General features: G+C 48.6%; 1 protein-coding gene across 2 annotated transcripts in view; it reads right to left on the bottom strand.

Annotated features, from left to right (window-relative positions):
* Positions 1-2,770: 2,770 nt before the first annotated feature.
* ZBTB46 (zinc finger and BTB domain containing 46) overlaps positions 2,771-13,798 on the bottom strand; it is an 80,486-nt gene continuing 69,458 nt past the window's right edge. The window contains exons 5-6 of one of the 2 annotated variants that reach the window (XM_006021663.3): positions 13,535-13,710; positions 2,771-8,711 (exon numbers count right to left, since the gene is read on the bottom strand). In XM_006021663.3, coding sequence (XP_006021725.1) covers positions 8,325-8,711; positions 13,535-13,710 — 563 coding nt within the window. In that variant the 3' untranslated portion in view covers positions 2,771-8,324. Of the gene's footprint in view, positions 8,712-13,534; positions 13,711-13,798 lie in introns of those variants that run through there. The other variant, XM_025201652.1, reaches the window with a different exon arrangement.

Raw genomic sequence — 13,798 nt, 5'->3', positions numbered from 1 at the left:
TAACGGTTCTCAGCAGGCTCTAGTCACTTCAGGGGTCCTGGGAGAGGCCTGTGCAGCAGGATGGGAGCTCAGCGCCACTGGAGTATTGCAGCCCCCTCTGCCATGCCCAAGATGGGCAGTTGCTGGTCTGTCGGGCTCCTAGTCGACTCCTGGCATTTCGGTGGCTGCCGGGACAACTCCGGTGTTTGCCCGGACAGAGCTGGTTTCCCTGGGGAAGCCTGAAGGGGCTCTTGGCAGTGCCCGCGGCGTGGTACGCTGTCCGCGCTCTAGCTTCCGGGTGGAGGGCAGCTTTGAGGTTGGCAAGCAGCTCCGTGCAGTAGGTGGCAAGCCTGTGGGTGATGGCTGGGAGGCTCTCCTCCCATGGAGGTACAGGTGTGCATGGGCCAAAGATGTGCCCCTTACTTGCCACACATCACTGCCTGCCCTTTGCCACATGTTCATGGGAACTGCCCCCTCTCCCTTGAAATGCCCCGCAGCGCCCCTGCCTCTGCCACCTTTGCCAGCGTGTGGAGCTTGACTCGCTCTGGCTCTGCTGCTTACCTGGGGCCTTTGTGTGGCTCTGACTACACCAAACATAGGGGGCTGTGGGGGGTCTCTGCTTTGGTTTGCTGTCACTTGTGCCCCTCTTGTTTTCCCTGAGGTCCCTCTGGGACCCCAAGACTGGGGTTGTTGCCAGACCTAGGCTTTCCCTTACTGCCTGACCCGTCCCTTGCAGCTGGGGCTTGGTGTGGCCAGCGCTCCCTTCCGAAGGGGCTGAGTGTGGCATGGGCATCTCGCAGGCTGGGGCTGGTGGTTGCAGCAGGGAAAGGGGAGCCCTGGGAGCAGACAGCAGGTACGAGGGGCTCCCAGCCCCTGTGCCAGGCAATCGGCAGAAGGGAAGTGCATGGGGAGGACTCACGCCTGCCCCTGGCTGGACCAACTCCTGGGGACAAGGTGTGGGAGGCTTCCCTGGAGCCTGCAATGGGCAGGGGCATGCCCCCCTGCCTGGGGGCAGTGCTGGGGTCTCCTTGCACCAGCCCCTGCAAAGATCAGGACTTCAGCTGGCTGGGAGCGCATTGACCCATGCTCTGACCGGGACCTGCAGCAGAGGTGCAGCGGGAGCTGCTTTTATTTCCTTCCTCGATGCCGCAGATGGTGGCATGGGGAAGACTGGGGGCCTCGTCAGAGCCAGAGGAGAAATAAAAGTGGAGTGACTTCTTTTCCAGGCCCATCTCCACCTCCCTCGTGTGGCTCTTGCCTGGGGTGGCAACAGCTGCTGGACTGCACCCAGGCCAGGGCAGGTCCGTGCAGCCCCAGGCCTGTTGCTCAGAGCTGGGGGCTGTCAGGGCATCCTCGGCCAGGCACGGTCATGGAGAAGGCTTGTGGCTGCGCAGCTGGACGACGCACACAGCAGGCTGCAGGAGTCGGGGCCTGGGGGAGCTGTTCACAGGTCAGGCCATCACCTCCCTGGGGCGAAGGCCCCCACTCCTGTCCCTGCAGGGGCAGGGTCACGGTGCCAGTAGCTCTGGTCCCAGCGCTGCGAGGGCTTCATAGCTCACCCCTGCTTCCTGCCAGCAGTGTGGGCCAGTGCAAGCTGCTTGCAGCTCCTGGGTCTGGCCTGAGCAGGCGAAGGGGAGGGGAGGCTGGCTGCTTACAGAGGGGTGGGTGCACTTGTACTGGCCACGGGGGCAGAAACACCAGGGCTCCCTGGAGGAGGTGGAGACCTTGTCCACACTCCAGCACATGCAGGCTCATGCCTAGGCGTGGTATGTCCAGGCCACAGAGGGGAGGGTGCTGGGATCCTGCTGGCACATGCCCAGGGACAATGCAGCTCAGGCCTGGGGGCTGGGCTTGTGCCCACTGGGGCACCTGGAGCCATGGGTTTGAGCCTCCCAGATGCCAGATTTGTTGCTGGGACCAGCAGCTGTCACCTTGCATCTGCCCCCAGTTCCTAGAGAACAAACCCCTGCCACAGCCCAGAGCAGGCAGGGCAGAGCTACAACCCCCCTCCCCACAGGGCCGGGGCTCCCCTATCCTCCCTATGGTCTGGGGTGCAGAAGGCTCCTTGCAGCAAGCTTGGATTTCAGCCCTCTCCGCTCACCCCAGTCCCAGCACTGCCCTGGCCAGGGGCCGAAGCCCACGGTGCCAGGGCAACCCATGCATGCAGTAGCTTGGGTACCGCTGAACCCCCACTGTGCCAGCCCTAGCAGCAAATAAATGCACCCCCTTCCCCTCTGTGCAGCCAAAGGCAGCAGCTGGGAAAAAGCAGGTACATGTTGCTGCACGGAGGTGCGCAAAACCCTTGCACAAAGTTGCAGCCTAACGGTGACCCCAGCAGCCCAGGCCTGGCTCCGGCCGGCCCTTCTCCGGCAAGCCCACGGGGTGGCAGCCGAGGCCGCCTCTGCCCATGGGCAGCCGTGCCGGCAGCAGGTGGCAGCAGCAAGCGCTTTCCCTTCCCGCCAGCTCCGGGCTGCAGTGCTGGCCCTGGGCACGGAGTGCTGCCTGGCTCTGCACAGGGGCTCACAGCCAAGCAGGCCGCACTCGGGACAGGCCAGAGTCACAGCGGCCTTCACTGCAGGCAGGCAGGGGCCTGGGGCAGGCCCAGGCTGCAGCGGTGCTGTCCAGGACTGCAGCATGCGTGCAGCCTTGCAGGGGCGGTTGCATGGGTTTGGGACAGTCCAGGGCAGTGGCTGAGCCCTGCTGTGCCTGGAGAAGGAGCTACAAGCTGCACAGGTGGGACTAGAAAGCAGGTTTAACCCTAGGAGGGCAGCAGGATCCAGGTGCAAGGGGTCTTTGGGATGGCCACTACCGGAAGGAAATGGATGTGTTATACTCAGAGCCACTGAGGCAAAGCCCCTCGCAACACAGGCATCAGAGAGAAGAAAGTCAGCTCGCTTCGTCGGGCCCTGGATCTGCAGCTGGGGAAGGCAGTCTGCACGCTCCTTTATACATCGCACGGGCCCCTCCATCCACAAGCTCCAGGCCAGGGTGCTCAGACCTGCTTGAGCTGCCTCTGTCCATGGAGGCAGCGGCCGGAGAGCGGTGGCCAGCCAGGCTCGCGGGCGAGAGAGACGGGGGGACTCCCATGGGCATCGAACAGACCAGGACCATGTTTTAGCAGCAATTTTCCAATTTATTGAAACTGATTGATTTTGCAAGTATGTCTACGCTAATCCCGTCACAAAGTAATTATAATCGATAGGCAGCCCGCGGGCATGCCCAGGCAGACAAGAAACTGTGAGATCAACTAGAAAAGAAGGTAATATTTACCTGAACTACATTTACAGAAAATCAGTACAACACACAGTCATGTTCTCCCACTGACTTCTGATTACTAAAATCTCCCCACCTCCCCAAAATATTAAACACATCTCCAATACAAACACAGGTTTATAATAATTAATATAAAGTCAGTATAATATAGAGTATTCCCAGCAAAAAAAAAAAAAAATAAAAAATCAACCATCTTCAAGCACTGTCTTGGTTCCCCCCCACCCCCCCCCCGTGTGTTTAGTTTTATTTTTGTAGACAGGTTTGAAGCACGTTGAAAAATAAATATATATGAAAGCATACACACAGCACTCTTACTATGCAGAAATCCTAAAAAAAGGCAGAAATCCAAAACACAATATAGACTCTAAAAATAAAAAGAACCATTAAGTATGGCTTTCTTAAGAGTTGCACATGTCACAGAATGAGCTAAAATAAGATTATCTTTCATAATATTGCAAAAAATTCCAGTTTTTGCATTTTCTTGGATTTTTTTTTTTTTAATTTTTTTCTTTTTTTAAGGATGATGTGCAAAATTGGAAGTATCCACGTGGAGCTTTTTTGCAGAGATTCCTATTCAAAGATGGCAGTGTATGGACCAAACTCCCTACCCCAGATGGAGAGTCAGAATATACAACTTTGTCAGGAGCAAGAGTTGAACACCCAGCCCAAAGTAACGAGTTCCAAAAAATGGACACACACACACACACATATATATATATATATAAAACGCCAACTGAATGCAATTTTCACTTTGGAACCGCAGAACATTTCAAGGCATAATTCAAAATACAAAAGGATAAAAATCAGGCTTAATGCTGAAGTCAGCTTCCTTTTCATAAAAAAATATTCTTTTAATAACCTAAACACCGATTTAAAAAACGTCAGTCACTTTGAAAACCTTCATCAGACATGCCCCTCTTCTCGACACCCTGCCAACTCATTGTGCATCTCTGTGAGGTTCTATGGTGACCTTATATATATAAGAAACTATTCAAAGCTGCACAAATCAGGAGTTTTTAAAGACACATTTTTGGAAGCAAAAAAAAAAAAAGCTGACTGGAGGAGATGCCATGAGCCTAAGCTGCATTGTTAAAGAAACCTTTTAATACAGAATGACATGGAAGTCTGACTGAGTGCATCATTTAGTATCATTGAGTAGTATTCTTGATGTATTTATTTTGCGTGGCATAGATAAAAGCATATCAATCAAAAATGGTGGCTTCCACTGTTGTACATCATCAAAGCCTTGTTCAAAATGCTCTGAAATACTGGCACCGTTTTGTTTTATATAAAAACGAGAACAAGATTCAGGGACCAGTGCTTACGTGTGTAAAGGAACATTTAAAAAATAGAAGCTGCGATATTTCTAGTGTGATTAAACGCTTCAATACACCACAAAGGGAGTACTTTTCTGAAACTATTTGTATAGATCTATATATTTTAGAAAAATTAAAAACGGGAAGCTCAATGAAAAATACAAAGTCCTGAAGTGAGATACAAAGAGCAGGGGTTTGAGGTTAATTTGAGCAACTGCTGGATAGATGCAACGCTTGCACCGAGTCTCTTTACCTAGGAGGGCAAAAGAAACTTGCATAGGCAGCAGATTGGACCAGTGTCTAGAGAGAGAAAAGCACGAGGTATGGGTGCAACCGGGACCCTGATCTTGGAAAGACTTCAGCACGTACACACAGCTGTACACGCGCTGACGGCGTTGCAGGTTTTTAGGACCTGGCCTCTTTCCTTGCTCAGCTCCCCGCTCCCGAATCCCCTGGTTTTACAGACTTCCCTACAGGTCAAGACAGTGGAACCGAAGGCTTGAACACAGTTGCAAGTAGTGACAAAACTGAGAAAGTTGTATAGAAGGCATCCCCTTTCCATCGGATCGACTGTGTTGCCGTTTTCAAAGTCGCTTCCCCTTTTTAAAATCAACCCCCGCGACTCTCCCCTGTACGCGTGTGAAACTCTAAACAGGAATTCCTGAAAGGGCTTCGTTTCCAAGTGTGCACACCTCCGTCAAAATCAGAGCACTTAAAAGTATACGTCACATATTAGAACAATTTATTTGGTATATATAGTGTATGTTAGTAATATAGAAGCATGTGCTATATTATAATTTTAACATTATAACACGTTAGCTTTTTGTGGGGATTTCTCTCTCTCTTTTTTGTAGTCTCAGCCTGAAGAGCACAGAAATGGCACTCGCACTATTTAGAAAAACATTTTTGAAAGCCATTTGGCTTATTGTCCACTATTTAAAAAAAAAAAAAAAAAGGAAAAGGAAACAAAAAAAGCAATATATAAAATATTTCCAAATAAAACACAAAATAAAGCTAAGCACCCCAAAAACCTCAATATAAAATTAAGTTCACCCAAGTCGGGGCAAGGAGAGGGGGAAAAGACAGCTCAGGAGCGAAACCTTTCGTTTCTCCCTAAACATATGAGCTCAAGCTAGTGAATTTCTACGTTGGAGTCAGGGGGATGAAAGAGATGGAATGTCTTAGAAACAGAAGGTTTCTTGTGTGGCTTGGGTTTTTTTTCCTGTTTTAAATATATTTATTATATAAAAAGCCAAGCTACAGATATTGTGAAGTACTGTATGTATTTGTCTCTATGTAACAGGCAATGGCTGGAAGTTCAGGGGAAAAAACCTAATATTTACAGGATAACTGTCAATAAATACACAGCCTGCATTTCTGAGAGGTGAAGGCAGTCAAATTCATGAAACAGTGAGCTAATCTTATGAACAACACACAGTGAACACAACTGCTGATTTCTTCTGTACTTAGAAAAAAGTATATAAAGGTCCAATCTTAAAATATTTTTTAAATACAGTAATAGGGCTTTACAACAAGCTAAAATGCAAAAACACCTTTTTACAGTTTCATAAAAATGTTTTTTTTGTTTCTTAGTAGGACCCCACCACACTATTCCTTGAACATTTAACAAATTTGGTTACCCATTTTTGTTGGTTAAAAGCAACAAATCGCATTTAACTTCCTCAATCCTAAAGTTTAGCAGCAGCGTAGACAGCAATCACAGAGCTTTACTTTTAGCTAACAGGTGGTGTTGAGAATATGGAGTGTTTTGGGGAGGGGGAAACAAAGACCAACAAAAAATACTTGTTCAACTCATGGATACGAGCAAGCCAGCAGTCCCAAAGCTGCTGGACGCCTTATGCACAACGTGAAAATAGAAAGGACCGTGGGCAGGAAAAAGCAGGTATAGGTCAATCGGTGAGCTTTATTTATTTTTAATTTCAAAAGGACTGCAGACGATTGTGGAGTGAGGACTCGCGTACAAAAGCACGGTGATGCGACCCTTTTGAGAAAGCACTACCTAGAAATCCGGCCATGGTTCATGTGCCGGGGGTGGGGGAGCAGGTTCCCATGCTATCACCCCTCACCACTTAGCCTGGAATAGCTGAGATCCTTACAGAAGAGTTGCTTTACTGGGATCTTGGACAGTAAAAATCTGCTTTTAATTTTCCTCTCTGGGTCGAACCAGGATCTCCAGCTTTTTAAAATTAAACTGCAAGAACTTTTCTGGGTTTTTTTCCCCATAAGAGATTGCCTTGCCCACCACTGGAAAAAAAGAAATTAGCACCTTTAAATCGTTTGGCTTCCGGATTGAACTGGTTGCCTCTCGTGGCAGGTTTCTTGTATAAAAATCTGCTCCAAGCAAGGAAACAGTGAGGTCTTCGGCTTTTTTTAAAGCACCAGAAGCATAGAGATGAGAGGTAAAGCAGAAGCTTTTACTATGAACAGGACACTTGAACTGGGTTTCTGATTTAAACGTTGTCAGAGGAAGGCAGCAGTGGCCAATATGAGCAAAAACTGAACCGGCCCATGGAAACTCAGCTGTACAAGACAGAGGAGACGCTCCAGAGGAGATATCAGGTTCTTAAATGGAGACGTCTACATGGAGCCAACCACTAAAAATTCAGGTGTCCTTGGTTAACTAAACCTAGGTAACGAACCTACCAGTTGTGCGGGACGGTTTTTGCTTGGCAAGGAAGAACGGCACAAGTTGGGTGAAACCCAAACTCCACAAAGTCGAGGACGCCTTTGCAACTGACTTCCACAGAGCCAGGACGTCACACCTTGCTTCTTGCAACTTCAGTTGACCCTTCATCTTGTTAAATGCTGTAGATTTACTAAAATTTGCATATATCTACGAAAAAGGCAGCTGACACCAAAGGGGGAAGGTGACAACACACGCAAACCAACACACTGGGCGCTAAACCGTTCGCGTCTTGCTGGGTGTATCATACGTAGTAAACGTTTCATGGGGAAACACTGCTGCTCCTTCCACCCAACAGAAGCAAACGTGGTTGGAAGACTGGACACGATTAAGATGCCAGAAGGCCCAAATAATTTCATGATCGTTCTCGGTGAAGTATTTGGAAGTGGAGGCCCCATTACTATGAAAGGAGCTCTTAAGGCTGCAACTCAACTTGCCTTTTGATCTACCTGGCTCTGTGAAAACACAAATGACACCAATCCACACCATCAACAGAAATTAAATATTTAAATCCATTCTCTGCAAAAGGCCTGGGTTCTCAGCGGAAACCCTCCACCGCACAGGTCGGCTTGTTTACAAGATCCTACAGTGTGCAAGTCAGTCCACTGCTGCTGTGAATTTGGAACAAAGCTTAACAACGTTGTTCGGGGCACAAACACCACCCGGGTATTTTAATTCAGGGTGGAAAAGATGGATCAAAGGAATACATGCTTCACAGTCTCCTTAGCGCACTCTCTCCACACAGTGCTCACACCATCAGAAACTCAAAGTCACTTGCATGCAATCTGATTTGCTCCCACAGAGAGGCCAAGACAGTCATGTTTTCATGGGGGGGGGCAAGGAAGGGGAAAGGTGGAAGGAACTGATGCCACCAAAAGTGACGTTTCCGAATACAGTATCCGAATGGTATAGAGAAAGGGCTTGTTTAAAAAGAAAAAAAACCACAAAAAAATCTTTTGCACACATGGACGACAACAAGGCTACGTAGCTTTTCCCGACACGCTCCTTCCTCCTGCCCTCCCCTCCCCTTACAAACGACAACAGAAAAATCCCTAAGAAATCCAAGTGAAATCCTTGTCGTTCTCCCCAGAGTTCTCTTGCTCCTGTGGAGAGTCGACGTCTTTGTCATCATCTAGAATCACGTCGTCTTGTGAAATCCCAACGTCATCCTTCCACTTGATGTCGTCGTCGTCGCCCATCTCTTCGTCTCCCTCCACTTTGATGTCGTCGGGGTCTTCCATGTACTGGCCTTCTCCGGGATACAATTCGTCGGGGGAGCCTTCCCCTCCGTTCTGATCTAGGTGGCCTGCCATGCCTCGTCCGGAGCAATCGGCGCACACCCCGTGGCGGCGGGAGCCGTGTTTAATCCCCACGCTGGCGGCAGACATGAATACTCTATTGCACACTTTACACACATATTTCTTATCTTTACTGTGCACCTAGGAAAGGAGACAACATTAAAAAAAATTAAGGCCAGGGAAGATGAAGCAGAGAACAGCAAGCATGCTCCAGAAGAGAAACGATGCTTTGTTTCATTGGAAGAGAAGAAAAGGAGTGTAGGCCATGACTGTCACCAGCTAATATCAGGGATGGACAGGCAAGATGGCTCCTTGGCGTGATGTGAATCCTCACTGTGTTTCATTCTGCTTTGTGATAACATTAGTAGGACTGCATTTTATAATGCAGGACAAAATCCTTCCCTGAATCACCTTTGGCTGTCAACCCAGTAATTGTAGCATGAGCCATCACTGGTCGACATTTTCTCAGTGTGCCTGTATCCCCCAGGGGCACTACAGCACATGCACACACACACTCCTTAAATCCCTGCTGCATTTTTGAAAGTCAAATTCTTCAAGTGGCCTTTACCATCCGCTCATTAAAGCTGCCAGGAATGGGTCTCAACGTTACAAAAAAAAAGGTATTTGCTCAAAGTCAGACAAAGGGACAGTTTACCACAGATGCATCAGAGTAGCCGCTTCACCGCAGCTACGTTTTGCAAGCCCCTAATGTAGATTAAAAAACCCCAAGGGTGGAAACTCCACCACCCCTCTAGGTAGCTCATTCCAGTGCTTCACCACCCTCCTAGTGAGAAAGTTTTTCCTAATATCCAACCTAAACCTCCCTTGCTGCGACTTGAGACCATTGCTCCTTGGTCTGTCAAGTTTAGAACAAATGCTTCCTTGCGCTCAAACATGGTGGTGACGTGGGTTTCCCAGGGAAGAAAGGCATGGTGGGAGGGACGGGGAATATTACAGCAGCCCCATCTTCACTCGACGTAGTCAGGAAACGTGCTGCCCAGAAAATGTCATCTGGAGACACAGCACAGGTGGGCCAAAATATGGCTCTACCATATATCCCCCCCTCTGAGAGAGAGTGGCCCCTATAGGAGGCAGTGGACAGAGACTTGTGCCTGGAGTTTGGTCCCAAATCTGTTGCAGAATGACCCTGGACAATTCACCAAATCCTTGTGCCTAAATTATCAACCAGGCAACAGGGATACTATGACTGCTTTTCTCCCATGCTTTGCAAGCCCTGCTGCATTAATGCGATGGCTTGAACAATGCAATATTGGTTGGGCCCTCCAGCCAAAAATGAGGAAAACAGGCAGCAGCAGTGGCAGCAAGCTCATTTTAGTTAAAAGCAAAAATTCTTGAGCTATAAATAGAGAGATTTGCTTTGGCTTTGCAAATGAATTTTCAGCCACCAGCACAGCTGGTACCATGGCTAAAAACATGAGAGGGGTGAAATGCCAACACACTTGCTGCCTTCAGGAGTAGCATTGGCAGCACTGAGAGCTGTGACTAACAACAGCCCAGTATGAATCCACAAGAGTCGGTCATTCCCCATCCCAGCTCCAAGGAAAGGGAATCCCCAAGTAATTCTGATCCCCATGTCACCAGAAAGCGATTGTGAGGGTGCAAAGACAAGCTCAATGACAACAGCTTTCCCTTGTTCCTGTTGGATCCAGAGGTCCACTCTCCCACGTTAATTTTGTGGCAGCCAAAAACTCTATCCTTGAAGGGCTCTCAAGTTTCATACTGATTGCCATTTCTCCAGTAGAGTATGAAGGGAACACTCCTGGCCTTAGGGTCAGGCTGTTTGAGCAGACTTTGGTTATTTCCTGTAGCAATAATCGTGACACATGCACATGTTTTTCCACGGGAAGGCACCAGCTAAGGGGTGTAATGGATGAGAGAAACGGTGGGGCACTTCTGATAAACGTGCCAATATGGGAAAAAGTTGCATACAGCCTTCCTGGCCCTGTTAAGGTCCCTTGTTAAGCTGGCCATGGATGTGCTGCTCACGCACAAGCAGCAACAAGCACAGGAAGCAGCTATTTGGCCCCAACTGTGTGATGCCTTTCACAGGACACAGCTCAGTTGTGAGAACAGGTGCTTGGCTATACAAGAGCAAGCAACAGACTCTTCCATCAGAAGCAGCATCCCACCTGCCAGTCAGCAAGGAGATGGGGAAGGGAGAAAAGCAAAACAGCAAAGGAAAAAAAAAATCCCAACAGCCTGAGCAACAGGTACAGTAAAGAAGAAAGTGAAGCAAGTTAGAAACCTGGCAGCGGAGTCATCAGATAGCACGTGGGGATGACAGGGGCTCCTAGGGAAAAGGAATAGGGCTATACTGCTTGTCCTCTTGCATGGTTCACTTAAAGCAGGCACAGGTGGCCCAAAGACTAGTAGGCAGGGGTACGAAGACGGCTCCTTGGGCGACAATCCCTTTAGAAAAAGCAGACCGAGGCCCATGTATTTCTTCCTTGTTCCATGCTGCTGGCTCTACCTCATTTTCACAGGCGCTTGGGCTCCTCAGTGCGGGGGAAAAAAGCCCAAAGTTTTTAGACTCTCCGAGGGGGCTAAACATACCGTACCTAAACATAGGAACTGAGACAGTGATTCCTTTGTCCCTGAGTGTAAGATACCTCGATACCTTTACACCTGGGTCCTCTGCAACGGCAATATTCAGTTTTCTTCCTGGCTGCGTAGCTGAGTGGCAGGGAAAATTGATCGGCTTCATCTTTTCAATATCTACCAATAAAGTCAAAGCTTCCGATTTGGTCAGCACCAAGCGAGCAAGGTCAAAGCCAGTACTCTCCGATGGCGCTCTCACTGCGAGCTCTCTCTGTTCTCAAACGTCTATCAACCCGGGTTCTTAAAAGCTATTTCAAACTACAACACCACTGTGCTTTTTACTACACCTAGGTGGAGCGTTAACTGTCTGAAAACAGCAGGGCAACAGACCCAGGCTAGAGAAGGGTTCTCAAAGGCAGTTACAGTCTCTGTCCAACCCACTGGGGTCAGCTGAAGTGGGTTGCTAACAAGGTTTTCCAGAGTCAGAACGGGGATGTGGCATCAGAAGATGGGAGAGGCCCCTCATGCCAAAGGAACAATTTTGGACCAAAATAGAAACACAGGCCTCAAAAATGAACCATGCTTCAAACAAAAATGATCGTGGTTTTTACTTCCTTATCTAACACGGATAGTCTAGCCAGGATTCTCAAAGTGCTCTGTGTTACTCGATGTTCCCCCCCTAATCCATAAAATACTTTATAGAAGACAGGAACACACTCTCTTTACCTGTTTTGAAGGATCAAAAAAGCACCAATTTCCCCTTTGTATTAGAAAGACCCCATTCCTATTGTATTTGTTACCAAGATTTCAAGGGTGGGGGGAAGCCGTCTCGGCTGCAACAGTAGCAAATCCTAATAGAAATCAATTGTTCCCAGAACGAAAAAGACCCAGGGAAGCAGCTGGCACGACAAGGTGTCTATAACTGCAGAACTAACAACAGGCCTAAAAACCTTTGTGTCTGCAGGGAGACTAAGCATACTGTTTGGATGTGCCTATTGAGCACCAGAACACTAACACCCAAAGGAAATAATAAAGGGACATCTCAGGGAGCAGTCAGTCCCCAGACCAGATGGCTGGGCACTCATCCGAATGGACAAATACTCATGGAAGGAAGGAAAAGATGGTGAGGCTCTGAATACCATAGCAACTGATAACATAAGCCCCTTGATCATTCTGGTTTAAGTGGTACGGGCTAACTGCCCACCCTGTGTATACACCACCATTTGGCAAGCTATGCCATTACGCTGGCATCTGTTGCAGGCAGACAACTGGCTACCAGCTGACGATATCATCATTCTTCCCAGAAATGGGAACTGAACATGGTTTCAGGAGGCAAGAGGTTACAAAACAAGTCGCACGTGCAGGGCAGTAGTGACAAAAAGTTTTAAATGTTCTTTGAAAAAAAATGCCTCAATACTAGAACTGGGGCTGTTGCAAAATTCAGCACTTCCCTTTAGCTGGACAGTAACAAAAACCCCAACATCTGTCAGGGACATCTTTGTGCGTCTTGCCAATTCCAATTTCTTATCTGCTGGCACAGGGGTGACCAACCTGGGACATCAGTGGCCCAAGTGGCGTGGGCAGCCTCTGTGCAGCAGGCAGTAGACTGGGCATGGGGTGGGCAGCTCAGGGGCAGACAGGAAACGGAGCAGAAAGCAGAGCAGCAGATGGGGCAGGGGAAGGGGGTGTGAGTGGCCCTTGGGAGGGTACTGAGCTAATCTGTCGCACGCCTGCCAAAACCACGGGTCCCGGCAATGCTAGCACATTGGAGCAACGTGGCCTGCAAAGCTTGCAGGGACGACATTATTCATTTAAACACTTGCACTAGAGACAGAAACATTTCTACTGAACTTTGGAGTCGAGTCAAGAGCCTTTAATAGCTATTTTTAAACTTAAAAAATGGGCTAAATAAGGTAACATAGTCCCTTTAATCCTTAGTAAAAGATCAAGGAACTGAAAGAAGCAAAGGCTTTGTTGCTTTACACTGGTTTCAGGCGTGCGTGCATAGGTTCTCCGCAGCAGTCTGCACTGCATTAGGAAGAAACGGTATGCTACATGAAGACAGGAGGCTCGGAGTGAGAGATTCTAGCTCAGGCCCTCACCTTGCGGCTAGGAGCACTAGGCAGGAAGAGCTACTGGAAGTAGTCTGCACTTCGGGAACCCTCTGGCTGAGCAGGTGTTGATTAGCTCTGGGTGAACAGTCAGCAAAACACTGGGCCTTTGAAGGGTGAGGGGAAAGCACAGAGAAGTCTTCAGAGCTCCATAAAGAGGCTCAGAGGAGCCCCAGAGGGGAGAACAAAACCTAAATCTAAGCCAGGTGAAGCTCCTATTATCCCTAATCTGAACAAACCATCTCTGTTTCCCAGCCACCACTCGCTCCAGCGACTTCAAAGACACCTACTTACCAAGGTGTGCCGTTTCATGTGCTCCCGGCGTGTGAATTTTTTCCCACAGATTTCACAAGGATAGGGTCTCTCCCCTGTGTGGGATCGCATGTGTCTCTTCAGGATACACTGGTGCATGGCAGAGAAACTGCAGTACGGGCACTTGAATTTCTTTCTGATCACTGTGAATTCGTTTACTGTAAAAGAGCAACCAGAGCAAGCAGGTTACAACTCACAGCACTTCAAATAGCCCCTTTTGTTGTTTAATCTTCATTACCAGGATGT

This window comes from Alligator sinensis, unplaced genomic scaffold (assembly GCF_000455745.1).
Source record: "Alligator sinensis unplaced genomic scaffold, ASM45574v1 scaffold752_1, whole genome shotgun sequence".
In the NCBI taxonomy this organism is placed as follows: domain Eukaryota; kingdom Metazoa; phylum Chordata; order Crocodylia; family Alligatoridae; genus Alligator; species Alligator sinensis.
This window is presented reverse-complemented; position numbering and strand designations above follow the sequence as displayed.